The sequence below is a fragment of the Falco rusticolus genome, chromosome 2, assembly GCF_015220075.1.
Source record: "Falco rusticolus isolate bFalRus1 chromosome 2, bFalRus1.pri, whole genome shotgun sequence".
NCBI classification, from domain to species: Eukaryota; Metazoa; Chordata; class Aves; order Falconiformes; family Falconidae; genus Falco; species Falco rusticolus.
In genome coordinates, this window is record NC_051188.1 from 70,044,676 (window position 1) to 70,072,554 (window position 27,879).

Below are 27,879 nucleotides of genomic sequence, written 5' to 3' on the forward strand. Positions count from 1 at the left end.
AGCAGGCGGCGCTGCGCCGCGGCCCGGGGCGGGGACACGGCTAGTCTCGGGGGGTCGCGGCCACCGGCCTCTTGAAATCGGCCTTGTGTCCATCAGCGTGGCCCTCGGGCAGCCCTGGAGAACGCCTAAGCGACGCGCCAAGGCCGCAGCTTCCCTCCACTCCGCCTGCCTCCCCAGAGAGCCGCGTAGAGGCCCAGAACTGCTGGCAGGGTCGTAGCCCGTTCGGCCACAAAACCCGCAGCAAACAGCCAAAATAAACGCGTGTGGAGAGCTTTCATCCGGAGGCGAATGGGACAGCTAGGTCAAAGTGGGGCAGCGGAGAGGTTCAGGGGAAAGCTTTTCGGGTGCACGGCGGCAGCATGGCGACCGGGCAGGAACGGAGGTGCGGGCCGTGTCGGTGAGCACTGCCCGGTTCGCCTTTGGCCATAAGCTGCACTCCCCAGCCCTTGGCGGGGCTCTGCTGGGCCTTCACCCCCAGCACTTCTCCCCACCGGAGGTGAGAGTACACCACAAAAATCTGCCATCTGACTCCGTGGTGGCTGGCCTCCCACCAAAACCGGGGGACAGGGTTGGGTACCACTCAGTGCAGAAGCAACAAACAAACTCAGCTCAATAATGAACCACAAGAGGTTCCCCTGCAGGAAGTTTGGCTGCCGGGCAGCAATATTAAAAATACGGTATTTTCTTCTCTTGCCAAATTTTCTAAGCGTACAAAGTTTTTTCACCCTCTCCCCTCCAAGAAGTCTTGCAGCACGACTGCTGAAAAGGGTGCTGCACCCTCTCACAGGAGAGCCTGGATACTGCTGCAGTGGGGCAGAAGACAGCCGACATTCACAGAAATACGGCAGTTACAGGCAGCAAACGCTGTGTATTATGGCAGTGGGGCTCTCAGGTGCAAACCCACCTCCTCACAGTCACGTTGCTCCAGTGCAAAGCAAGATGGAGCAGGGATAACAACAATCACAGGGATCACAGGCATCGGGCTACTTCATGTGCTTTGAGAGCTGCACGTTTTCCGTTGTTGTCACCCCCCTCGTTACAGTAACTCCTTTTGCGGGCTGAGCAAGCCTTACTGTTCTCTTTTATCTTTCAGCCTCAGGACCACCACCTCCATCTTCCTTCACGAGCCTAAAATCCTCACTTCCTACCTCCCTCTGCCTTTATACAGCTGTCAGCCCTTATCAGCCTCTCCCAGCCGACTGCAGATAAAGCCACGTTTATCTTCCCACCCCACCCTCATCACCAGCGCACTTCGGTACCGAAGAGTCACATTTCCAGGAAACAAGAAAGCAGAACACTTTGGGTTTTTTGAAAACACACTTTAATATCCCATTATTTAAACCTGTGGATCTTCAAGCGCACGGGCAAGAGCAACAAGACAAGCCCCGGCTGCTTCAGGCAGCCGTCTTCTCAGCGCGACTGCCGGAGCGGCCTGGCCGACCCGCGCCGCAGCCCGGCCCCCGCTAGCCCCGCCTGCCCCCGCCGAGGCGCCGCGCGGGCCGCCCTTACCTCACGGCATCGCTCCAGGGGGCCGGCCCCGCAGCTCCCGGCCGTTACGTCCCCGCCGCGCCCCGACTCCCCGTGGGGGGCTCGGCCTCACACGCCCAACCCCCAGAAGGAGTCCCCGGAGAGGCGGCAGCGAGCCCCCCCAGCTGCCGCCGGCGGCCCCCGCGCCCGCACGCTGAGGTGAGGGAAGGGGCGGGGCGGGACACGCCCCCTGGCTGCCAGGCCCCGCCCGGAGCAGCGCGGCGGCGGGAGGCCCGCGGCCCGAAGCGGAGCTGCGCCGCAGTCCGGCCGCGCCCGGCCGGCGGGTCGGGGAAGGGTGAAGCAAGGGCCGCGCACGGCGGGAGGAGCGCGGCTGCAGCGGGGCAGGACGGGGGCGGGCAGCGCGCCCGAGCAGCAGCAATCCCTGCGGGGCGGGGCTGCAGCGCGGAAGGGGAGAGGACCCCCACGCGCCCACCCCCCTGCCGCCCGTGCGGCAACCACCCGGCGCCGCGCATGCGCGCTGGCCGCCGCGGGGACGCGCCCACCGCCCCCGGCCAATGAACGCGCCGGGGAGCCCTGCGCGCGCACGCGGCAGCCGGCCCCGCCCCGCCGCGGCTCTCGCGAGACGTTGGTGGGGCGCGGCCGGCTTGCCAGGCGGGCGGGGCGGGCGGTGGCGGGGCAGCGGCGGGGCGAGTGCCGGTGGCGAGCGGCGGGGCGCGGCGCGGCCGGTACGAGGTGAGACCGTTCCTGGAGAGCTCGCCAGGAGCGGGCTGGGGGAGCGGGCGGGCTGGTGGCCGTTGTCTGTTAGCGGCCCCACAGCGGCGCCTGCGCGGTGTGCCGCCTCCGCCCCGCAGCCGGCGGACAGGCCCTCTGGGACCCTCCCGGGCGGAGCGGGACCGTACCGCGGCCTCGTCAGCAGGGCCGAGTCCCCCGGGAGTGGGCCTGGGGTGTAGGTGCCCCGCTACGTAGGAGGCGGTTGTTGGCACCCGGGCTTCGGTGTCGTGGGGAGCCGGGAGTCCTCTGGGGGTCTCCGGCTGTGGCGGGGACTGGCTGGGGTTGATTTCGCGTTTTCCTGCTTGCTTGGAGGACAGCCCTCCCTTTGCCTCGGCTGGGCAGGGGTCCCTCTGTCCCCTGAAGACCGAGTGGCCCTTGATCTGCGAGGGTCTTACGCCCTTTGGCAGTAGGGGGAAGGGGGGTAGAAAACGGTGACTTTGTAGTCAGCAGCTTCGGGTAGCGGGACGCAGGGCAAGGTGCTGCAGGTCAGCGAGCGTGGCTGTGACACGAGGGGTGTGTGGCAGCGGGCTTTGCACTGCTGATGTCACATTACACTTGGAGTGCTGCCTTGGTCTTGGTACTTTGCCCATTGCTACTTAAAATGCTTTCTTGCCTCTGTATGCAAGGTGTTTACAAAGCCAATGGCACTGGCAGTGTGGCTGCTTTGAAATACAGCCAGCCATACCCTGAACCCCACATACAGCACATTAGATCAGTAGCGTGCAGGCTGAGAATCTGATTAGGGTGATATCGCGCACTGTCCCTGTTTCAAAACTCACTCGTTACAGTGCTAGTTTTTTGTAATGTAAGTTTATTGGGGAGAACAATCAATTATGTTGCTCCAGCTCTTCCTGCACCCCAATCAAAGTATTTTGTGCCTTTCGAAGTGTTTGGGCAGGGAGAATTTTACATAAAATTATTTCAGGTTTGTTTTTTTACACAGCAATTAAGTAGTGGTTTGTTGGGGTTTTTTAAATAATTTCGCTGGCCGCCATAGGGCAGTGTTTGCAATAGCAGTTTTCTGGTACTAACTTAAGCAGTGTATTGGCCTAAAGCATTTGCTCTTGAGTGCCTTGTCTTTCTTTTACCTGAGAAGAGTGTTAATTCAGATTTAAATGTAGTAATATCCGTCAAGTACTTAAAGTAATTGAATTTAAACTGCTGGCAGAAGCTTACATACTGGGTATTGCTTAGACTTGTTCTGAGACATCTTGTACCTCTTCCCAGCAGCTTGGAGCTTTCCATTGCATCTTCTAGTTGCAGAATATTTATTAAAGGTATGCGGATCTGGCTCAGGATGAGCATTCCTTTGGAACTGGTGAATTTTACTTCATTTTTGAATGCACACTTTAATATCCCATTACAAGTCATTTCAAGTTTCAAATGACTTTACAAGTCATTTCAAGTTTCTGTGCACTTTCAACACCTACCTTTGGAGTTAAGAGAATAGGACTTGACTGGTATCTTTGTTGCCATCCGTGTTCATTGTGAAAGTATTCTCCAAGGGGGGCTGCAATACAGAAAAGACCTATCTACTGTTCTCTTTAAATAGCATAGCATTTTGTTTCTGTCCAGTGTGAACTGCAAGTAAAAGAGGTCAGGCTTTTAATTGTTTGTATAAATGTTAATTCTATGTCTCGCTATTTCCACAGCTCTGAAGAGCTCACTTTCTAGTTAAAGATGGCTGCCGATACCTCTGTTGAAATACTTCAAAAAGTTCTGGAGAATGAAATACTTCAGACTACCAAGGTTGTGGAAGAACATCTGGATGCTGAAATGCAGAAGCTGGACCAGATGGATGAAGATGAGTTGGAACGCCTTAAACAAAGGAGGCTTGAGGCACTAAAAAAGGCTCAGCAGCAGAAACAAGTAATTCCTGTAGTAGTATAAACTCCTGATGTGTACAGTGTAATAGACTTTTTGGAGACCCTAGGGAAATTGTCTATGTGACCTAAGTGTTTTGGGGTGGTTTGTTGGTTTGTGGTTTTTTCTTTTCTTCTTCCTCACCTTTCTGTACTTAGTAATTTTAAATTATCCAGGGAAGCAAGTGTCTGTCCATGTGTGCATGCTTTGTGTTTTTTTAACAGGAGGAGAGAAGGACCTCTGTGATTGTTTACAGTAAGAATAGGATAAAGAGTCTCATACAAAGATTTGAACATGTCCATATTCACTGAACATTGCTATCTGGAAGTATAAGCCTTGTAGGCAACATAATCGTAAGCCTTTAGGGTCCTTAAGCTTCTGAATTCTGGAGATTGTTATTTATGGCATGTAAGTGATGCATGCTGTTCTCTTAAGCTATTTTGTAGAACGATACAGGGTCTCTCCTTGTTCCTGGGGTGGAATCCTTTGTCCCACTCCAAACCCAATAAGATGTTGTCTTTGTACAACTGCTCATTTCTTCTTGCAGGAAAGAAGTGCTGCTTTGGTCCCTGATACCTCATGGTAAATTGTGGTCTTTATGCTCCCCAAAAAGTCACTCTGAATGTAGTTCTCACCAAAATTTTGGTAACATATGGTGTGAGACCTGAATTATGAGTATGGAAGCCACAGGTTTCTTAGCTTGCTCTGTCTAAGCAAATGTAAACAAAGAAATAGACTGGGTTGGGGGGCAGACAACTGAGTCAAAAGGAGATGCTCTGTCTATGGTGGAACCCATAAAAGCTAATGTCATGCTTTGAGACAGGAATGTGGTGAAATGTCATGGCACGGTTAGCAACTTTGATTCTCTGAACACAGAAGTAGAGAAAGTGGCACGCTATTTGCTTGTCTTCAGAAGTTCAGTTTATATTTGATTCTAGTGTTTTCCTTTTTCAGAAGTCATACTACTTGGATGTTCTTGGATGTGAACATGTGGTAGTTCTTCTGTGAAAACTTGTTCATGTCTGTTGATCTCAAGTCACTCTTACGTGTTTTTCAAACGCAAATTTGAAGTAGGATGCTACTCAGTAAAAGGAGTATGCTGCCACACTATCCTGGAATAGGATTGGGCAGAGGGGAATTAATGCATACCCACTGTGAAGGATAAGTCAGTTCTTGATTTGCATCATAATGACTCCTTCATGTGCTTATACTTCTGTGCATTTTTGATCTGTACAATATTCAGGAAGTTCTTTGTCCTATCCTAATGTAGCTTACAGAGTATTTTGGTTTGCTTGAAAATCTTTTTCTTTCTTTCCCCCCACCCCCACTCTGCTAAGACAAAACTGGAAGATCAAGAACAGTGATTTATCTAATTTCTGGCCCCACCCCACCAGAAACTAGTTTTTTGTCGAATTCTGTCATATTGCACTAGTTATAATCGTTTAGCTTAGTCTGTACTGTTTTAATACACTACAATTAACTGTTAGTATTGTAGAAGCTGGGGTTTTATTTAAGTGCATTTGTTGAAAATCTAAACAATTAGCTGTTTCTAAACTGTATTTGCACATTTAATCAGGCAGGTTTTGAAGTTGCGAGTAAATTTTAGCTTGTGAAATTCAGTTTCTCTGTGCACTTTATGACTGATGGTATGCATCTGTGTTCTGGAAGCCTGGCTCATATTATGATACCTTCAGTGTATGTTTGATAGATAAATATCATCTCTTACAGGTGAGTTAATAGGGTTTTTTCGTAGAGGGAAAAAGTAGAAGAAATCTACTTTTTAACACATGTAATGACTTGATATCAGTTTTAGACAAGAGTTCTTTGATTGTACAAAAACCTTTTAGAGAGCCCAAGCTGTCAATTAGCAGTTTTCAAATGCTGGGAATTTTCTGTCGTTGGTGTTCTCTTTGAACTAGTCTAGTCTTACTGAGAGGGTGCACTGCAGAAATTTATGCAGCTCTGTACAAGTTTTGTATTTCCAAATAAGGTAGCCTTACTGCTCAACCACCTGTCTGTTGTTGAGAAAGAGGCAACCCAAAAGTATTGTCTAGCCTAGTGGGATTTGTGTATTTTGAAAACTGAACTAAAGGGGAAGAAGTAATTTGTTCCTCCTTCTGTTACTGTGTGAAATGGGTTTCCACTACAGGCCCCCTCCTTAATTTTTCTTAAAAGCTCTAGAGCTTGCAGGACTAACAAACTCCATACTAATTATTTCCTTTTATGTTTTCCGCTAGGAGTGGCTTTCAAAAGGACATGGAGAATACAGAGAAATCCCAAGTGAGAGAGACTTTTTCCAAGAAGTCAAAGAAAGTAAAAACGTGATTTGCCATTTCTATAGAGATACAACGTTCAGGTATGGTAAATAAGCTGTGCTTAAGAAACCTTTTGTTTATAGATGCCTACAAAACCAGACATGTTCCTTTGTTCTTTCAAATCCCACAAGTAGGCATTTTTAGAACTATTCAAATTCCTTCATTTTCCAAATCTCGCTCCCTTCTCAAGACATTTGATTTTTTAAAATATTTTTTTCCATTCTAGTTAATCTGAGCATGATTTGACAGCAATTAATACTCTGTTACATAGTTGATTAGAATATAAATGTGTAACTTTTTTGCCAATATTTGAGAGTGCTATCTTTTGTTATTGATTTAGGTTGAGGGAGCCAGGTCTGTGAACGTAGTGACCATGGAGGATCAGCATTTCAAAAAGATCACTTAAGCACTTTCATACAGAGATATTCTGGATGGTTCTGGCAAACAAAAATTAAAATATAAACAAAAACTTGTCTAGGCATCTTTACAGTTTAACCTTTTGCTTTGAAAGGATCTGTGGATACCGATTGCAGCTGCTTTCCCTTTGTGTCTGTGCCTTTGTGATTATGTGATTTTTTTAGGGTATGAGACATCTAGATCTGAGAATATGTCCTGAGTCAGAACAGAAGCCTAAAATAAGATCTCCCAGTACCCTGGAAGAATTTCAGAAGTTGTGGGTTATAGGCTGTTCCCCAGTGGGTCTATTTCATTATCTTATGTTAAAATACAATTGCAAAGTAGAGTAGTTTGTTGAAGAGGCGGTTATCCTGGTTTTGGTTGATTGGGGTGTTTTTCCCCCAAGATGTTATCTTCCCTAGTTTATGGAATATAAATGGAGACAGCCTCAATGTGAGGAATTGGAAGAGGTCAATGCTGGATTATGCAGTGAGGTATCTGATCTTACATTTTCTAAGTTAAATGTTTTAAGTTTCAGAAATATCTGAGGTGGTTGTATTTAGCTAGCTTTTCCTTAAAGAATCTGAAAGATTGTCGCTACAAATAAAGTAGCTCAGAACAGGTTTGGGTAGTTTAGTTCTTGTTTGTTGAACCAACAGAGTCTGTAGACTCAGATAGGAAAAAGCACTTTAGAGGAAGTTGTTGGCAAAATGTGTCATGCTGACAACCAGCTTGAAGCTAGTGTGTCGGGTTTACCAAGCACAGTATCAAGTTGCTTTCATCCTTGCCCACTCCAGCTTTTTGATCTGCTCGGCTCTCCTTGAGTTAAAGGATGGTCACATCACAGAGTTCATGCAGCTAAGCCAAACCTCTTAAAGACGACAATCCAGAAAGTTGAGATTGCAAGTGACAAGTCCACAAATCTTTGCCGCTGACAAGTATTTTGAGCAGTTCATGTCACTGTCCCTCAGCTGAGAAACAATAATTGTATGTTCACTCTATTCCATTGCAGCAGAAGAGTGAAGTTTTTTTGCCTGTAGTACTGCTGAAGCAGTCTGTGCAAACAACTTGTGGGTTTTTTTTCTGTACAGTGAGTTACTGAATCTCAGTTATGGAGGTAGTGACTGAAAAAAACAAACGCTGTAACATGTTGAGAGTACTTTTCTGTAGATGTGAAGATCGTTATACAGAAATTTTCCTAGCTGACAGGCAGTGAAGCTAGAGCAGGAACAACAGAAGCCAGAGGGAAGTTTCATCAATAAATGCCTCAAGAAATGAGAGAGGCTTTCAGGTGTATGTGGGAGTAATTAGAGAAATTGACGGTATGATTGTACAGTAAGGTGCTTCAGGCTGTTATTCTATTAGCCATTAGATCCAGCTACCTTTGAGACACAGTTTCTCTTGAAACAAAATTCTTAATTACAAAGGTCATATCTGAGGAGTTAACATGATAGAACTAGCTCTTTACTGTTCCTTTTAAACTTTCTCTAAAATATGTATTCTTCATCTTACTGATTCTAACACTGTATGTTTTGGTTTTTTTCCACAGGTGCCAAATAATGGACAAACATTTAACTGTATTGGCAAAAAAGCACATTGAGACAAAATTCTTGAAATTAAATGCTGAAAAATCTCCTTTCTTGTGTGAGAGACTGCGCATCAAAGTAATTCCCACTCTAGCACTAGTAAAAGATGGAAAAACACAAGACTATGTTGTGGGCTTTACTGATCTCGGTAATACTGATGATTTCACTACAGAGACCTTAGAATGGAGATTAGGCTGTGCAGATATAATTAATTACAGGTAATTAATTGTTTTGTGATTGTTTTATTTTCAGATACAGTACAAGGAGAACACGCTTAGGAGAATCTGTAAAAGTTTGACTTTGGCTTATCAGTGTATGCTTAAGGCACGTGAGGGTTTAATACAGTTACTTAATCTGTGTACTTTGGCAAAGGAAGGAGGAGTATCTCTTTGTCAAAGTATTGAGACATTACGGTGAGTGTTGCGTTGTCCTTTTTGTACAGTAATAAAAATAAACAGTTCTTGTTGTGAGGCGTATAGAGTAGCTACGCTGCTTTGATATGGCCTCTCTGTGCATCTAATGTAATCCTTTCTAAATCAACTATAGAAGCTGTAGGTGCTTAGATGTCACAGTTGCAATGCAGTAAAGTTTGAGCATTTTTAGTCCACTTCAGAGAAAACTCAGCAAGTCATCCTTAAACTGCATCTAAGTCCATATTACATACATCACTATGGATTTTTTTTCAGTGAACAGTACAAAAAGTGAAAATAAGTTGCAGAAGTGCAGATAAACTATTTGTGTAGCACCATAAATCCCACATTTAAGACTACAGGACAGAAGGCAGTAGAAGGTAACTCTCATCACAATAGCCTAATTTTACAAGAGAATCATTTACCAGAACTTTCTGCTGTGCTTTCTAGCATGGCTAAAACATCACCTTTATCTTTTTAGGTTGCTCTTTGTTTTGAATGTCTTTGGGGTTTGGTGGGTTTTTTTATTTTAAACTTCATTATCTGAATTTATTTCAATCTCTTAATTTCCAAATTTTGGCAAGAAGTGTCATTGTATCTTAAAGGCAAAGAAGCTGTTGAAACATCTGAAATTAAAATTTATAATTCAAAACAAGTGGTAATACCTGTTACCGAAATCTCGGAATGAAGAACTTATCGACACCAATGTGATGTAGATAAGCAGACACTTTATTGACGGCCGGGTGCGTGAGCGAGTCCTCTCACGATCAACGCACACCAAGTCCCATAATCAGATCCCATATATAGAACTTATTCATACATATTCATTAATTATTCATACATAATCATCACATTTCCCGTAAATCATTTACATACTCTCCTCCTATATCCGATTATGCGCAGCAAAGCTTAGAAAGGTCTAGAAATGGGTCTAGGGTACAATTTGGGTAGGTGGTATATGAGTCGGTGGTCGCGATCTCCCCCTGCCGGAATTACCTTTTTACTAAAGTTCACAGTTTCTTGGCAGGCACCTATAAGCTGTTCCAGTCGACTCTCCCCAGTTCCCATTAATCTCATATTCTGACATTTCAATGCACCTCTGCGTACAGAAGACTGGTTAAATACAATGGAACCTTCCAACCCTAGAGTTATTACAATAGTTCCAGGCCCTTCTTCTAGCCTTGGTACAAGACGTACAAAAGATTCCATAACGTCTCTTATTGCGTATATGCAAGTTTCCTATAATTTTTTTTTTCTTAGCCTTCTACATTTTAACTCTATTATATGATTTTATAAAATCAATTAATTAATCAAATAGAATCAATCGATTTTAACTTATTAACTAATCGGTAACATACCCACTTCCCATTTCAGTAAGAAGCAAATATGCAGAGGAGTCAAAGACAGCTTGGATATAAATTCTAGACAGCAACAGCCTTTCATGGGAAAAATCTTTCAGTGGAGTTGTACCAAGCTGCATTGAATTTGCTAAGTGTTAGTACATTGGCCTACAGCGTAATTTTACTTCTTACTTTACTAGTACTGTGTGTTCCCTTCCCAGCTTCTTGTGGAGTGCAGGAGTTCTTTCATTCTTTGTTCATCTTGCCAGATCCTAAGTTTGGTACCCTGGCTTTGCAGAAGGAGCCACCATATCTGCACAGCCCAGGAGATCCATTCCAGGATACATCCATTTATGTACAAGCTTTGCATTTCCACACTGCCCTGAATGTAATGTCCTTCTCTGTGGAGTTCCTGAAAACGAGATAGTCATCCTGAGAGCCTTGAAACAGTTCTTTTCCTTCAGCCTGCAGGACAGAAGATGATGAAAGGATGTACCGTATTTACGGAAGGAATTGTTCAGGTCACATTGTTTGACCAAAATCAGTATTGAAGTGGTGTGTTGACTTATTACTGACATGTAATTAACTGGCAGTCACTGAACTGTACATTTAGGATCAATATTGGCAAAATGTTATTTATAAAGTGTTAATACCTACAAATTTTTAAACACCCTTCTATAGCTAATTTCAGAAGTTTCTAATTGCTTGTTCACTGAGGCAAACCGCCTTCACAGGTCACATGAGTGAAAGCACACACACCCTTTTCTGAGCAAGGGGAGGGGATTCCTCTCCTTGCGCACCCCTGCTGTAGGAGGTATGGTTGCTCCAGCTTTGTGTGAACACCTGCTGTTCTCAACAACCCATGGACCTACATGGGTGCTGAGAAACCCCCTGCAGGGTCAGACATGCACATAGAGGCGTGAGTCCCTCGAGAGTGCAGCGTCTGATGGGGAAGCTGCACTGCCTGGCCTTTGCAGAGAAGTATACGGTGACTTCTGGAAGTACAAAACCCAGTTTTGATGCATCTGTTTCTATTCCAAAGTCCCTGTTACAAAATTTTGGCTGCTTTTGTATTTCTGACTCCTTGTTGGTTTGGAAAAATCTCTGTAATTCACTGGTTACTGTTGAATCTGACAGATGGTTGTCTTTAGCGTGGTTAGTTTGCAGCAAAAGCCCTCTCAGACAGTTTTTCTCTAGAGCTCCACTCACAGGTGCTGTTTACACTTGTACTCCTATCTTAACTACAGTTGTCCAGGATATGCTGTGCTAGGCAACACCGCAATGCTACTTAGAGTGGCTTTAGTGAGCAGGGGTTGTGTTCTTTTACAGTGTTTTTCTGGAGAGATAGGTAGTTAGAGATGCTGCTGCTTGTCTGCACGAATATGGCTTTAATCAACATGTCTTACTCTTTTCCTCTAGTGGAAACTTGATGGACCCACCTTTTCAAAGTCAAAAGAAATTTGGAACAAGCTTTATGAAGTTGGATAAGAAGACCATCAGAGGAAAGAAATATGATTCAGATTCTGATGATGACTAGAAGAACAGCTAAATGTATTTGTAAATCATCTTTTGTTTATGCTTGGTACATTTCTAAGAATGTTTTTTATAAAGCTTACTGCTTTTCATTACATCTGCACATAATGCGCATTTTTCTATACAGTTTTATACAACTGAGTCATAGCAGAAAAAAGCTTAAGTTTTCTTTTTCCTCTTTTGGAAGTCATTTGTAATTTAAAGGTCTGAGTCCTTCTAACTAAATAACATGGCATACGATGAACTTTGTCTTGAGTATAAGTTTGTGAAGTGTTTTGAAGTAACTGTTAAAGCAACTGTACCAAGTCAGACCAAAGGTCCCTCTGGCCCAGCATCCAGTCTCAGTGGCCAAAAGCAGGTGCGCAAGGAAGAGTTATAACAGAGTGAGCAGATAGCAATGCTTCCCCGGATTATACTTTAAGCAGTCTGTGGATTGGGGAACTCTGTATCTGAGAGCATTTGCTGGTTAAAATTGTGGAAGAATAATCTCTTTAAATCCTCATAGTATCCTAGCATCCAAATCTTATGGCAAGGAGTCCACAGTTTAACTGTGTTGTGTGAAGAACTACTTCCTGTTGTTTTCCTTGAATCTGACAGCTCTGCTTTTTTTTCTAATTTTCTTTAGTAAAGGAGGTGATAAACAGTTTTTTAAAAGGTTTTTTGCTATCACCTCCTCTTCCAGTTGTCTTTTTAAATTTATTACTACTTATAATATCAGTTAAGCACCACAAAATTATTAGTAGAGGAATTGTGCATTTTAACAAATTATTGCTTATCTTATGGTGCCATATTATGACACTGAATAACAACTACATTGCACTATAAGTTGTAAAAACAATTGTAATTTCTGCGAATTCTAAGATAAGATGGTCAAGAGAAATGCCCTTTTACCACGTATGTACACTGCATGTTAAAGCTGATACAGCAGGTAATACACATAGCAACAAGGATATTGAAAACAGCCTTGGTCATGCGTTTGTGTAATTCTGTGGGTTTGAATGTGTGGATTTTATAGCAGATGCTTTGTACAAGAGAGTAGAATAGAATAGAGTATTTGGGAGAAACCTTGATCCATTAATTTTAGATATAGTGCCACATGCTGTGTACTGTTCTTCAGTAATGGACAGAATTTTCAAGGGGGATCTTCCTTGGAACACACTAAAATTTCTGGCTAGGTGAAGAGTTGATGAGTCTTCTTCTAGTTTTCAAAAACAAAAAAATAGTTTGCTTTGTGCTGAAGGACCCTTTTGAGGTAGTACTTTGAATCCAGTTGGTCCAGAAAGCAGTGAAGTGGGTCTAGTCAGTCTAGCTGCCTTGGGCCAGCCCAGCAATATATCTCTGTAAGTAAGTTTAAAAAATTATATTTTATTTCTGTTCATGTACATTGAAATAAAATTATTTTAATTCTAACATTGACGTTTGCATCCTTTCGAATAACGTGGTCTAGGTGCTGTGGGTTAATCATTTTTTCTTTTAATAAAGTCCATCAGAAAGTTGCATGTGCTGTTTCTGGATTTCTAGCAAACTACATACAGTTCAGTCTAGCATTACAACATCACTTTGAGAGGGCAATCAGCTTAAGATAGCTGCCTGTTGATCTACTAGAAGCATAAAGTAAGCTTGCTTTGAGTTGATCTCCTTTTTAATACACAAACTCTCTAAATGCGCTAGAAAATGTTTGTTGTTTTTGTAGGTTTTTTTCATCCAGTTGCATGAAATTTGATTTAGGAAACCAATGTTCCAGCTGTATTTTTAAGAATGGCTTAGCAGGACTTAATCTCTGAGTACTAGTTATGTTGAATAGGCTGTGGAAGTAGAAAATCATGTCTAAGGTAGTTGGCGTCCTGTGTGGAAACACATGTGGGCTTGTCAGGATTCCAGCATGGTGCGTTGTTCGAGGTTATTCAGTTCCGTGTGTGAATAGTCCCATTACAAACTCAATGCAAATCCTGGTCAGAGTCTGTGGTTTCGTGTAAGATGCTGATTTTTTTCTAGGTTAATCTTCAGTTGGACCTCTTCCTTCGTTTGGCTTGTAATATGGCCACACGTGCTCCAGTGCTGATCCAAGGAGTTTAAAGGAATGTGTGGTTTGGGTGAAAGGGGAAGTTGAGACACTTTGTGCTATAAGTTTAAATTTATTGTGAAGCAGCAGCCTCATAGATGAGTCTGCTTCAAGTCTTTGCTTTCATGTCTGCTTTCTGCATTTCCTGTCCTGAATATAGATTAAAAGCATCTTCAAACGGTCCTCTTGGTCTCCATTCCTGATCTGCATATTACTTTGAGATGAACAATCCAAATCCAAGAATTTTATTTTGGATGAAAGTTAAAAATTCTCTTAAGAACTGGAAAATTCTTCTAATTTGAGTAGTGAGAAGCAAATTACTCTTCTGCAAGAGAGCTCAGTGCTTTTGCAGTGCAGATTAAATAATGAAGTGTCCACGGTAATAAGACCTGCGTCAGCAAGCTAGAAGTGTAAACGATACAGAGATCACCAGCTCAAACATGTCAGGTGTGCAGGCTTGAAAAGCACAAAGTTAACGCTGTCAACAGCGAATGAGTGGCAGCATGGCTGATAGATGAGAAGATGATGATGATGTGCAGTATCTAGAAAGGATGCAGGTTGCATGCGATTAATTGCTTACAGCAGACAGACCGTATATATAAGGACATGACTTAATAAGGTTCCTGAGCCTAGACTAATCACAAAAAAATGGTACTTGGTCTGGCATGCGTTAGCCATGAAAGGGTATTACACAATAAAGAGATGAGAAATGTTCATGTATAGCTTTTGAAGTTATGGGGCTTATGCAGGAAGTCAGCATGTAACTTTAGTAATGATTAATGCTTAAGTCTGCTTGATGCTTGCGTGAAGTAATCATTAAAGAAATGCGTGCAGACAATAATAACCAAATAAGATACGTGTTCAGCTTTTAATGCTAGATTATTTGGACTTGACTGGGCACTCTGATCGCTGATTGATCCCATGTTATGCTTCTGACAGTCTGCTCAAGAAATCTACCTGGAAGTTAAGTGCTGAGTTGAGCTTTTGGATTTGGGAAGTGTGAAGAAGTCTGGTGCCTGAAAAAGGTGGGATAAGAAACAAACCCTGGAGAGGGCAACAACTGAGCAGCCGCTCTCTGATCCCATTAATAGGTTGGATTGTCTACAAGTGTAATTAGGGGTCATTGAGGGAGGCTGACTTGAAAGATGAATGGATGCCTTCGGTCCTTGGTTCCAAGTAATCCACATAGTGCTATTTCCTGTCTAGAAGTTCTAAAAGGAATACTTTGCTACAGAAATTTCTGTAGAAAATTTGGGCTTTGAACAACAGTACAGTTTCTAAAACAAGCCCTTTGTCTTCCATGTAAGAGTAAAGCCGGTGTCCTCAACCCAGTGTGTGGGATGCAGTCATTTTTTCTCAGATACAAAAAACCAAGCACAATCTGATGCAGAAATAATACGGTTTCTGTACTCACTGCACCCTCAATAGCTGTGTATTCCAACTTTTTAATGGAAAAATCTGTCGATAGTGGGTTGATCTGTCTGTCTCTTTAGAACAGCAGGATACGATGATTTGAGAGTGAGGGTTACGCTCCAGAGTTTAAGGAAAGCTTTTAGGAATCAGAAGTGGAGGATACTTGATGTTACAGTAGAGTATTTTAGAACATTTCTGAGGGGGATGTTGCCCCTGAGCCCCCTTTAAAGGATAAATAGGTAGATGGGTTCCACCACATTTGAGCAAATCACTGCTCTGAAGGTCTACCCTGATCTTTTGTTCTGGGATTGTGCTTTGGAGTCGAGCCTTCAGTGTTAAGCCTATCTAATATGATTGTGGTGATCCAAGACATTCCATCTCCCAGATGTTCCTTGTTATCTGTCCCCCTGCAGAGCAAGGGAATGTATGCCCATACCTTCTTCAGTTTAAGCTGATGCGTCAATCTGGCTGAAGTAGTACACAGGAGACCAGAGCATCGCCCAAAAAAACCTTGTTCAAATGTGATGGATTCATTTCAAGTGCATGCACACTGAGAGATATTTAATGCTTGTTGGTGGAGAGTATTTAAGAAAACTTGCTTTTAGCGATCCCATGAGGTGCGTATTCTAGGGCTATGGTTTTTTGTGTTAGCTATCACAGCCCTGGCTTGAGCTGCCTAAAATAAACCACCACTGATCCAAGAGACATGCAGCTGTGTCAGCTCAGTGTTCAATCTGCGTTAACATACTTCACCTTTTTGAACACAACCTGTTCGGACATCATCTGCCTGGTGGTATGATTTCAGCATGTGACTCTTATAAAAAAGGTTTTAAAATTAACTTACCTGCTTCACCAGCGATGCAGTTTGCAGTAACCATTGGCTTTTTCCCAAGATGACATTGTATGAAAGTTAGATGATTGTAATACACAAAGCCACGTTCATTCCTTTCCTGATCTTCTTCCTCCTTGCTAATTATTTCTTTCATTAGTGAGCTGCCCTAGAAAAAAGTCTGAAATTGTTTCCTGTTTGGTTTCTAAAACGTTGACAGTCCTCAATGCTACGTATCATGAATTCCAAGCACACAGAAATGCTCTTTAATTGTTATCATAGAATCATAGAACGGTTGGGGTTGGAAGGGACCTTAAAGATCATCCAGTTCCAAGTCCCCTGCCATGGGCAGGGGCACCTTCCACTAGACCAGGTTGCCCAGAGCCCCATCCAGCCTGGCCTTGGACACTGCCAGGGATGGGGCATCCACAGCTTCTCTGGGAAACCTGTGCCAGTGTCTCACCATCCTCACAGTGAAAATTTTCTTCCTCATAGCTAATCTAAATCTTCCCTCTTTCAGTTTAAAGCCATTCCCCCTTGTCCTATCACTACGTGCCTTCATAAAAAGTCCCCCTCCAGCTTTCCTGTAGGCCCCCTCTGGGTACTGGAAGGCTGCTATAAGGTCTCCCTGAAGCCTTCTCTTCTCCAGGCTGAGCAACCCCAACTCTGAGCCTTGCTCTGTAGGAGAGGTGCTCCAACTGTTTGATCATCTTTGTGGCCCTCCTCTGGACCCACTCCAACAGGTCCATGTGTTTCTTGTACTGGGGGGCCCAGAGCTGGATGCAGCACTGCAGATCAGGTCTCATGCGAGCAGAGCAGAGGAGCAGAATCAACCCCCTCGACCTGCTGGCCGAGCGGCTTTTGATGCAGCTCAGGGTGCGGTTGGCTTGCTGGGCTGCAGACGTACATTGCTGGGCCATGTTGAGCTTCTCATCAACACACACCCCGAAGTCCTTCTTCTCAGGGCTGGCCTCGATCCGTTCTCTGCCCAGCCTGTGTTTGTGCTTGGGATTGCCCTGACCCACGTGCAGGACACTCTCCTGGCATGAACTCCAAATGACATGCTTTAGGTGATAGATCTATCCTTAAGGTCAGATGTGAGCTGAGGTCTTGTAAGATCCAGTCCAGTGAGATCTTTGCTATAACACCTTTCCTACAGTAAAATTGAAAGTCTCATTTTAAAGAACAGAGGAAAATACTTCTTTCTTCCCTCATAAACACATCTGGTCTTAGCTGGTTTACACGATGGCTGGAAAGGTGCTCTGTGCAGAGCAGGATTCATTTCAATGCCCACCCGCATTCTTCAGAAAGGCAAGATGAAGAGATTGGGGCCCTCAGCACCTGTTCACTTCTGAACACAGTGAAAACTGCGAGTCTTCTGTCTTACAAGATTGAAGACATTTGCTATCATTTCTTACATGTATACTAGATGTAGAAAACAAAATCTATGGAAATGTAATTATTAAACTGGCTGTATCCCTTAAAAAGTTGGGAAAGACAGCTCTAGAGGGTTTGTTCGAGCTGATGCTACAGATGCATCTTTACCTGGCCAGTTAGTGCATCCAACATGCGTCAGCTGCTGTGAGCAGCTTCCCTATGAAGCAATTATAAAGTGTGTGAGTACCTGGTGTTACCTATAATTACCTCCCAGACAAAAGGAACAACCTGAGAAATGCATCTGCCTGCCAATGTTATGAAACCAGAGTTCTTGTGAAGCTCACAACAGAGACAGTAATTATTATGGGTATTGTTCCAGGTACTTTTAGATAGTATTCTCACCACCCAGTGATATGTGATGCTATAACCTGCAACCGGAAGGAAAATAACGTGCAATCCATAATGCTTTCCAAAATAATGCTCCATTGTGATCACATCTCCATTAAGTGGAATTAAAAAAACCCCAACAAACCTCACCCTGGTAGATCACTTGACATAAGGAAAAAAAATAAATAAAGTAAATATCAGGAAAGAACTGGTGATATTGAACCTTGGTGTGCTTTAGATCTCCCGTGTGCTCCTTTGTAGCTTATGTAAAACAAGTGGGAAATGCTGTTCTGTCAGGCAGCATTTTTTGTCCACTTTGTACTCCCTTTAGCTCAGTGTAACTAACAGCGTCAGCAAAAGACCATGGGGAAACTGTGTCTGTGGTCACTGACTGCAGCTTATTGCCAGGATGCCGCTATGAATACCAGGAAGCTTTCCTGCTTCATAAGTTTAAGAAGATGCAGACACCATTTGATAATGGAACGCCTCTTCTTTCCTCAACATTCCACCCCGTCTCTCCCAGCCACGTGCTGTGCTGACCAAAATCCAGCACAAGGAAAATATATATGTACTGGCATCCCTTATGTGTAAAAATTGCACAACAGCAAAAGGAGTTTAAAATTATAGGGTTGTTGGGGTTTTTTAAGTTATACCATTTTTCTTCAATATTAATTTAAAAATAACATCATATATCCATGGGTTTCATATATCTTCCCTATTAGCATGAAGGCTAGCAACTTGCTGTCCTTCTAAATGAGAGTCGCACAATATCATATGAATCCAAAACCCTATGTTTTTAAACAAAATACCAAGAATAATAAAGAAAAATATGACAAGAGGTATGTCAGTGTACAGGAGAAGGTAACATTCTTCAGGGACATCAGTCCAGTGCATTCCTGTATACATCTTTATGAAGTCCAGCCATTTAGAAAGAGCTGCTTTAGTCATATATACAAAGATACCTTCTAACTCATCCCCTCTTCAGCCTATCAAAAGTAGCATCGTATCACAGCTGTGTACGTCCCTTCTGTTGGGTTATGGGCTGTCAGAGGTAGACTTTATCTAACTCTTCTTCAGAATTAAATCTAGCATAAAAAAGAAAAATTAAGCAGTACTAGTGACAGATGCAGCCTGCTTATTAGGCATTTCACCTGAATTCGGTGCTCTGGGTTTACAAGCCCACAAAGACCTTTGAGCAGCAGACCACGTTTTCTACCGTCTTGCAGGTCCTCTTATGTAGTGGTGTCTTGGACAAGTGCACTGGCTTAGAGCCCTGCCCCGTTCCATGTACATGAGCACGACCTCGTTTCTGTAGAGTCTGCCTGCTTTTGGCATTCACTCGAAAAGGCAGTCGGCAAATTTTTTGAGGATGAAGAGGTTTTCACTAAGAAAAAGTCCCGTTCATGATGCTGCTGAAAAAATATCCTTTTATTTGGCCTTAAGCTGAAAATTGTGTGAATACAAGGAATCTGTCTCAGGGACCTAAGACCATACAGTAGGACAGATAAAAATAATTGTACTTAAAACATAACATCCACCATTCCATGAGTAAACAAAGAGCAATGCAATGAAGAGCAGGCATTAAGAATTCATGTGACAGTACTGTGAAATGTAGAAAATCTGTGATTACATGCACAATAAACGAGAGAGAAAATACATAGCACTGACAAATGGTATTTAAACTCAAAACTTTATCTCAAGGACCGTCAGCAAGCGGCCAGTGCATTAGGAAAGAAATCTTACCTCGGGTCAGAGGCTACTTTGCAAAAGAAGGTCCCAAGTCCTCAGTTCAGTGACAGAGAACACTAGTTTATTGTCACTAACGTGATACTGTTTGTATAAAAGGTGACTGCATGTTAAGACTAAATGCTTTTGATGTATTTGAGCAAACACTTATCTCTCTTAATACAGATTGTCTTGTTCTGTAGAAGGCGAATGAGTGTATCTACTAGGTCTGTTGCCAAGCTGTGCACTCGGAGCTTTTCCCAGCTCATTTCTCCTGGCTTTCCTCCCCTCCAGCATTTCTTCAGTCACTATAGCCTATTGAAAGGATGAAAACCACACTGTCCCTATGTCCTACCTGTTATTTCCAAAGATACCACATAGATTCTCTACCTTAAATTACGTCAAACATTACCTTTTGCTATTTAAAATGTGAAACTCCAGTAAAAGAATTAAGTGGTAGTCTAGTCTGAGATACCACAATAAGATATCAGGTTTGTACATGAAGAATGAATTACTAGCCTTGTCATCTTTGGGAAGATGTCTATTATTTCTGTGTTTCACCCAAATAAAGGTGGTTTATACTTAAGACTCACCTTAACTCATGTCCCAACCCTCCTGTAACAACAAGGCTAGGTTCTCCAGTGAAGAATCCCTCCTACATACTATCTCAGCATCTAAGTCCGTGATTATTGGCGTTTATTGATTTTTACAGTGACAAGGCCCACTTGATGATTTCCTGTGCTTTACAGACTAATAACCATTGCTTGGTTTTGAACCCAGTAATTAGTATCTGGCTGAAACAGTGTTTCCTACCCTCCACATCTCAAGCCCAATGGAGAGCAATGGGAATAGATGGATTTGTGAATGTATTGAATAACGAAGAGAAAGCTATTGGAAAAACATCTTGCTTTTCTAGCCTCCATGCACATTGGACAGAGCCTTGGGACGAGAAGAAAGTGGGGAAAGGGACTGAATTGAAGGCCACTGGCATCCCAGACTGTCTTTCCATCTCCAAGTGACTCAGATATTTTAGATGCATGAAAAGTGGCTCACCCACAAGGTGCAAGTCTTTAAGAAATTCTCTGTGTGCTCCCACTGGCTTCAGCTTCTGAGACACCAGTTCACTTTCTTCCTCATTTCAGCTGCAGCAACCTGCCTCCCCAAATCTGAAATTCAAACCCTGCTGCTGCTATCAAACTATTCAAGCCACCCTCCTGCATTAGGCTTGCTGTAAGCAATGAAGCAGTGAGATGCTTTTCTTTAAGCATCATTTTCTTTTGGTCTTTTTAGAATCCATATAGAAGTATGATACTTAATTTAAAGCTTGCCAGGCTGAAATCATTGAGGAAACAAGACAAAAAATCCTCCCCAAAATGTGTCCAAACCGATCTCCGATGTAAAGCAAGGAGAGCACTGGACAGGGATCTGATATTTGCCTGGCCCCTGCCACTGATTCACTGCAATGCTTTCTGCGAGTCAGCCGTTGTGCATCAATGTGCTTATTGATGGAGGAAAAACAGAATTTATTGCCTTTCACAGAGTTGTCCTGAGCCTTACTAAGCACCGCTTGTGCAAATCTTTGGATGAAAGGAATCATAAGAGTTCTAAGCTCTTAATATATATTACTTATTGTACTTTAAAACAAATGTCATCACACTAGGTAGGAATTAACGTTCCAAAGGCCATAGGGTGGGTACCTTTTCATTCACATATATATAAAAGTCATCAAGTGACCTGCCTCACAGGAAGACTGACAGAAGACAGGTGAGTCTCAATTCACTCCTAGAATATTTATTTAGAGCCAGGAGCTTTGGGTTTGATTTGATATAGCCTTTTGTCAATATGGTGACTGCTATACTGTTTCTACCCAAGGCCTGCAATGATTTTTGTGATGGGAGGGGAAAAAAAAAAGGCTGAAAACTTGAAACTTGATAAGCTGGCAATATTTCCTGCATGTGGAAACAGCTACAGCCTGTAGCTTTCGATAGGGCCCTGTATGGATTTGCCATTGAATTCATAGGTCAAGCTATATTGATCCAGGCTTGCAAATACTTGGTGTTAGTGTTAGAGCTCAGACCTGCTGCACGTACCCAGCTCTGGCCATGGGTGTTTGCTGGCCTGGATAAGCTCACTCAGGATGAGGGAATCTTTCCAATGACATCAGTGGACTATTTACATTTCTGCATCCATGCAGTCTGGTTTGCAGTAGAAATGCAGGCTAGGAAAAAGGTCATACATTATTAAAATCAATAAGGCATTTTCAAGTGTTAACAGCATTGTGTGACGATTGCCTACAAGACTCGTGGCATGTTTTGTGTTTGAAACCCTCGTGGGGAAAAAAACATTTGTAAGCTGTAAAAATTGCTCAGTTTAAATGCATTCACCAGCAAGGCAAGTATGGTCAATGTTTTTTGCAGTTGATAGCTATCATCTGATGACATTTCGGAATTTTATTAATTTGCACAACAGATGCATTTATTACTAAAGTGATTATCTGCCACTATTGCATACAGAGATTAACACAACAGTATTATTTCTCCAGATAAATCTTGGAGTTGCCTTGCATGCTCTTAGCAGAGAATTAAGGGTCATATTGTTGATTTTTGAAAACATGTTTTTCCAAAAGCCAAGAAAAAATCCCATTGCTTTTTGAACAGAGAGACAAGGGACGTGTGCACTCTGTAGCACATTCAACTTCAAACATCTATATAATTAAAGCAAAAGTGCTGTATCTTGTCATTGTAAAGACATGCTATGGGTGTTCAGGAGGGGCCCCTGTGAGCAAGGCACTACGTGAGCAAGCAATCCAAAGGGACAGGGGCTAAAAAATTCCCTGCTGGCCCAGGCTGCCGATGGGGACCTCCCTGCTCCTGAGCTCCCCAGGCTTGGCCCTTCCCTCTCGACATGCTGGCGTAGTGACACAGAGATGGAAGAGACATTCTGCCGCGGGAGAAGCCTGTGTCCCCCAGACAAGGGGGAAACAAGAAGCAGATGGGGCTCCCATCACTTGCTTCTCCTCCCATCACAACTCTCTGAAACTGGCAGCTGCATCCCATGCAGGAGGTGAGGCGGGGGACTGTGCTGTGGAGAGGGTGCCTCTGGTCCCCTACCCTTCTTCAGCTAATGCCATCCCATGTCTGGTGTCTTGGGGTGGGAGCTTTGGGCGTGCAAGCCTTGCTAGAGGGCTGTTGAAAATCAGCACTGATTTATTCATGTTTTGCAGACTGCTGTGTTTCCAGGTCTCCTGAGGCAGCTGAGGAGAGCTGTCACCATGATCCCCACACTGCTCTTGCTGTGCCTTATGGCCCTTGTTGGTGAGCCAGGGTTTGGGTTTGGGTTGCTGTTGAGAGTGCCCCAGGAGCTGTTTGCAGAGGGACTGCAGAGAGGGGTGCAGTCAAGCCTGAGGTCCCCTCTCTGTGTGGCGTTGTCCTCGGCTGCTTGCCACCAATGTATATCCTTCAAACCAGCACATCTGGATTATGGGTCTGACACCAAAAGGGAGTCACAGACATACCTCCTCTTGATTTTCCCAGCTAACCTTATCTGATGTCTCTGCCTATTCCGAAATGGTCTCACAGATGTGGGAAGCTGTTTGACGGAGGCTACTCGTTCCTCAGTTACTGAGGAAGCAGGGTAATTTGTCCAGGCTGAGGCAAGCACTCTCCTGAATGAATTCCTCGCTAAGTTACAGAGGGAGACAGGAGAAGCTCCCAGCCAGGGTGCTCAGGTACTGCCAGCCATCGCCCAAGGGGTCCTGGACATTGGGAGGCGTTGAATGGGAAGAGCCTTCTGAAATAAATGCAGAGGCTGTGGTTCCCCTCTTCCCCACACCAGCCTTTAGACCTAACAGGGCAGATGCCTATTCACCTGAATTGTCGTTAGATTCATTCACTTCAACCTTTTCAACTAGAAAAGAACAAATTTCTGTTCTCTAGCTTTCTTTGATAACATTACTGATGGAGAGCAATGCCAACCACACACAAGGTGCTGTGGATTATAGGTCTGGATGAATCCCTCACGCTTGACTTGTATGCACTTGCAGCACGCTGTACAGCATTGCTCTGAGATCTTACGTGTTCAAACACCTCCATTTAATTTTCCAGCTCCATCCATGAGCTACAGTTGCTATGGTGACATAAGTGCTCTTCAAGCGCCTCCAGTCTCCTGTACAGCCGTAAGAGCCTCAGACTGTGGTAGGTACCATTCATTGCTTGATTTGTCAACCTGTTTGTACCTGACAGTGATGCTTTGCCTTCTGTCTGCTCTTGCCTAATTAAATGCAGAATAGCTATTCAATTAGCCAAAAGGGAGAAAGCAAAACCTGCCGGCAGAGAAAGCAAAAGCCACCTGGCAGGTACTGTGAAGCCTCCAGCCCTGGTGGGAAGTGAGAGGACAAACTTCAGGTTGCATAGTCAAGATCCTCAGCCTCTAAACAAAGGGAAATGGCACAACTCCTTTTCAGTTAGAACAGCTTCTTCATCAGCCAGGACTTTAGTATCAGCATCTTCACAAACCCCCAGGGCCTGTCTGCTCAAAAGGGAAGATGCACAGAGCCAGGTCCTGAGTGCTGGCGTGTCAGCTGAGCTGGCCAGCGGTGACCTGCCAGAGACACAATGCGCAGGGGGAAGGTCCCAGGTGTGTAACCACCCTACCTCTGGGTGACCTGTTTTCGGTAATTCCTTCCTATTTGCCTCTTTCTTGCCCTGTGTTACTGTCCCTTGTAACCACACAGCCGACTACATTGAGTTCTTACTGCTGAGACATCCAGGGACTTAGCCACGTACCTCAGATGCAGGCACCTCCAGGACAGACACCAGACCGCTTGTGCCCAAGCATGGATCTGAACCTATTTGCTTGTTTCTGTTCCAAAGCTACTTTAAAAAAACCCTGCCTTTCTATACACAAACTAACCACATAGCTGTTACTGCAGTTTGGCTGGTCAGTAGTAAAGCATCTCTGGATTTTTTCAAATGCAACTTGAAATTTCACTTTCCTGACTCCAGAGCCACATTTCCAGCGGTGTGGCAGCAGAAGAGAACCACAAATGCACGGTCCCACCTCCTGAGGAGCTGCCCTCTTCCCCTCGTCATCCTTGGGTGCTGGCACAGCAGCTCCCCAGCCACAGCCAGAGCCGATAGGGCTGTGCTGGCTCTTCAAGTGCCACTGCCCAACTCAGTGTAGCTGCATTTTCTTCAAAACTTGAGTTACTCCTTTGATACACGTGCTCAAGGGGAAAGCGAGGGTTCTGGGTGGAGGGTGTGTAAGGCTGCCTTTTCCTGTGCCACAGGACTTGCCACAATACGGAGGTCTGCTGAGGCAGACGTCATCCGCCTGAGGAGGTATGAGGTCCCAATTAAAAGAGTAGCCAGAAACCTGTGCTTGGACCCAGCGCTCATCGCTGCCCTCATCTCGCAGGAGAGCCGTGTTGGCCTGCTCCTGAACAACGGCTGGGACCAGGAACGGCAGAAGTATGGCTTGATGCAGGTATGTCAGGATGATAACTACGAGTAATAGAATGCTAGTGTGGTGTATATCCCAGGGCCTTGCCTTAGCAAATGACTGTTCTGTGTTTGAGACAGAACTTCAGTGTGTTCCCTCCACATCAAAGGTCCTGCATGACTGCTGTCCTGTATAAGGTCACAACAGTGAATCACAGACTGGGACTCTGAAGAAGGGGGAAAGCTACAGTGGTTGTTATGTTCAGAGGGAAACCTATTTTCTTGGTTGACTTTTCTAGCTTGACGGGCAGCAATACCACCCTTTTGGATTGTGGGATAGTGAAGAACACATAAATCAGTGCTCAACTATCCTGGTTCTTGCAATTAATGAAGTACGGGCAAGGCATCCTACCTGGACGTGGGACCAGCAGCTGAGAGGTACGTGATGGGCTACGTACTAGAAAGGGATACGCTGAGTGATGGGAGTGCTGTGCATTTGTTGGTGTCACTTTTAAGGGAAAAAGCGCATCAATCTGGCACATTTTACGGCCTCTCTTACCAAAACAAGCCCCAGAGTGTTCTAGTTTAAAAGAAGCAACCCTGAAAGACCAAGACATTTGAATATAGATGCAGACTCTCAACTCAAAGCACTGTCTACAGGGCCACCATGTTTCTGCCTGCAGAAGAAAGTCTGTGGTGGGATACCAAGCTCCTTGGCAGCTTTGCTGTGTAGGAAGCAGCAGGAAACCAGCCCTGCCTGGGAGCTGCTGCAGTGGCATGGAGGCGCCCATGCAGGGCTGGGCGAAGGTGCTAGGCACAGCCTCAGCAGGTTGCTCCTTGACTTCAGTGACAAATGCCCATGGAGGGACACTACACTGAGTGGCTGGGCCACTGCTGGTGAATGGCCAGATCCAAGACCTCCTTAAATTCCCTGGAAGAGGTTTTGTGCTCAGGTCTCAAGTTATCCTCTTATCTGTTCATCTTACAAGTGAACTGGCTGACAGGTGGATAGATCAGATAGAAACCAACCAACCAAAAGCCACTGGGAAAGGCAGAAATTGAGGCACTGCAACACAACCGGCTTATTGTGGCAGGCTGTTAAGTTGTGTCAAGGAAGCTTGGGATCCAGGTTTGCTTGTAGTCCATGTTATTTGCATGCCGGTTTGTTCACCCTATGATATTTCATAATCTCCCATCCTTGCTCCGCCGCTGCCTTTTTAGATTACACCTTTTTCTGGGACCCGTATGCCATTCCCACCTGCACTTGGAGAGGGTCACGGGTTCCTTCGCTATAGAAATAAGGATTTTCCAAAATCAGTCACTTTCCAACAATAATGCAGAATTGGCCATTTCCCAAGCACTTGTGTAGGTTTGGTGACATGCATGGCCTTTTTGGCTAGGAATTTTTACATTTAAATCTCTATTTCTTACTTAGAAGACTGTAATGACTCCTTCTTAACTCTTCCCAGGGGGAATCTGCACCTACCGTGCAAAAATGGGCAACATCCAGGTCTACGAGGAAGACCCATGCAACAGGGACAACTACTATGTCAACAGCGTGATTAGGCGAGCCCAGTATTTCAAAAGACACGGGTTCTAGCTCAGAAACCTGCACCGCAACCAAGCCTCTCCTTCACACAAACTAGCCCAGTAGTGATCGTAGCACCCAGAGCAGTTCCTCGGGTCTCTTGGCAGGACCAGTGCTGGTGGCAATGGCAACAGCACCTTGCTTGCTCCAGCAAACACCAGCTCCCCACTTGCCGGTGGGCAAGCTCGGCACTGCCTTCCAGGGGACCCACGGGGATGAGACACCACAAGCTCTGGGCCTTTGAGAGGCAGATGGGGACAGACCAGCAGTGTTCAAGTGTCGGGTGAGGAAGGTGCCTCTTCCTGGTCGCAGCTGAACCCAGGGCTGTTCGTGCATCCCCCAGGCCTGGGCATTGGCTGTGCTCTTCCCACCTCCTCCATGCACCTCCTTCCCTTTCCCTGGCTGGCGGGGGGATGAAGCCCCAAGTTAAAGTCTTTCTACCCCCTGATTGCGCTGGCTACAGGGCAATGAAGAAACTTCTCACCAAGCCTTTGGTCTCTGCGCTAGCTGTGGATCCCTGCGGCCAGCTTTGTGGGGGACAATGCCAAACCTGCTTCTGTTAGTCTCCTGAGCCCTGGAGCCCATGGCCGTGATGGGGCTGGAGACCTCTTCAGGGTGAAAAGCAGCCTCACACAGGGGAAATCCTCTATATGGGACATACTGCAAGCGCCACAGCAGGCATGCAAAACACCTTTCTGTTAGAGAGCAGCCCTCTGAGCAGGAGCTGGCCCCAACCATACCCACCCCAGCTGCTGTACCACAACAACGGTGTTAGTAAAAAAACCCCACAACCTTTCCTGCTTTAGCTTTGGCACCTTTATGCTGGGTTTCCTCCAAGTTTAAAAGCGATTCAGCATCTGTCCCTCTGCCAGGAATCCCAGCTTCTAATTAGCAGTGAATTAGCTCTGGGTTTATAAGCTCTGTTTGGAAGCGTTCTTCGATGTGGATGGGTCTGGGTGCAAATCTAGGTTTACTGAGAATAATACTGAGAATAAGAGAGAAAATAAAGATAAAAGTCAAATCCCAATCTTTTTTTCTTTTTTTTTTTTTTTCTTTCAATTTCACAGGACCCAGTGGGCAGCAACCTGCAATTTGAGTAAATAATCCAATTTGATACTCTTGGAATGGGCTTAAAACTCAATTTGAAAACAGGGAGAGGGAAATGGTGCTGCAGACTGGGGTGGGTGAGCGTAGCTGGGCTGGGAGGCAGGGCACGAGGCAGCCTGGCCGCTGCCCCCAAACCTGTGAACAGGAGGATCAGCGCATTCACATTTAGCCTTTTGAACAACCATTTTGGAGGCATCAGGGCACTTTTCTGCCAGCTGCCGATGCAGAAGCGATGTGCCTGTCAGGCCCTC

The 27,879-nt window shown here is 44.7% G+C and overlaps 3 protein-coding genes across 9 annotated transcripts in view; 2 read left to right on the forward strand and 1 right to left on the reverse strand.

Annotated features, from left to right (window-relative positions):
• The window catches only part of EIF5B (eukaryotic translation initiation factor 5B), a 40,247-nt gene extending 38,561 nt beyond the window's left edge, over positions 1-1,686 (reverse strand). Inside the window, exon 1 of one of the 2 annotated variants that reach the window (XM_037376026.1) lies at positions 1,510-1,686. The gene's annotated coding sequence lies outside the window, so the exon portion shown is untranslated. Of the gene's footprint in view, positions 1-904; positions 1,131-1,509 lie in introns of those variants that run through there. The other variant, XM_037376025.1, reaches the window with a different exon arrangement.
• A 52-nt stretch (positions 1,687-1,738) lies between these two features.
• On the forward strand, positions 1,739-13,112 carry TXNDC9 (thioredoxin domain containing 9). 5 transcript variants are annotated; one of them, XM_037376031.1, is made up of 5 exons: positions 1,739-1,822; positions 3,912-4,128; positions 6,360-6,478; positions 8,383-8,637; positions 11,589-13,112. In XM_037376031.1, exons 2-5 carry the CDS (start codon positions 3,940-3,942, stop codon positions 11,704-11,706), a joined length of 681 nt encoding a protein of 226 aa, XP_037231928.1. In that variant the 5' UTR covers positions 1,739-1,822; positions 3,912-3,939; the 3' UTR covers positions 11,707-13,112. The 5 variants fall into 5 exon arrangements, with proteins under 5 accessions (XP_037231928.1, XP_037231926.1, XP_037231925.1 ...); XM_037376029.1 differs by lacking the exon at positions 1,739-1,822 and adding an exon at positions 2,127-2,174; XM_037376028.1 differs by lacking the exon at positions 1,739-1,822 and adding an exon at positions 2,180-2,220.
• Positions 13,113-18,879: 5,767 nt separating this feature from the next.
• LOC119143776 (lysozyme g-like) lies at positions 18,880-27,567 on the forward strand. 2 transcript variants are annotated; one of them, XM_037378391.1, is made up of 5 exons: positions 18,880-22,809; positions 23,599-23,688; positions 24,783-24,979; positions 25,233-25,371; positions 26,403-27,567. In XM_037378391.1, the coding sequence occupies exons 1-5, from the start codon at positions 22,767-22,769 to the stop codon at positions 26,531-26,533; spliced, it is 600 nt and encodes a 199-aa protein (XP_037234288.1). In that variant the 5' UTR covers positions 18,880-22,766; the 3' UTR covers positions 26,534-27,567. The 2 variants fall into 2 exon arrangements, with proteins under 2 accessions (XP_037234288.1, XP_037234287.1); XM_037378390.1 differs by having other exon boundaries at positions 18,880-23,688.
• Positions 27,568-27,879: the final 312 nt, after the last annotated feature.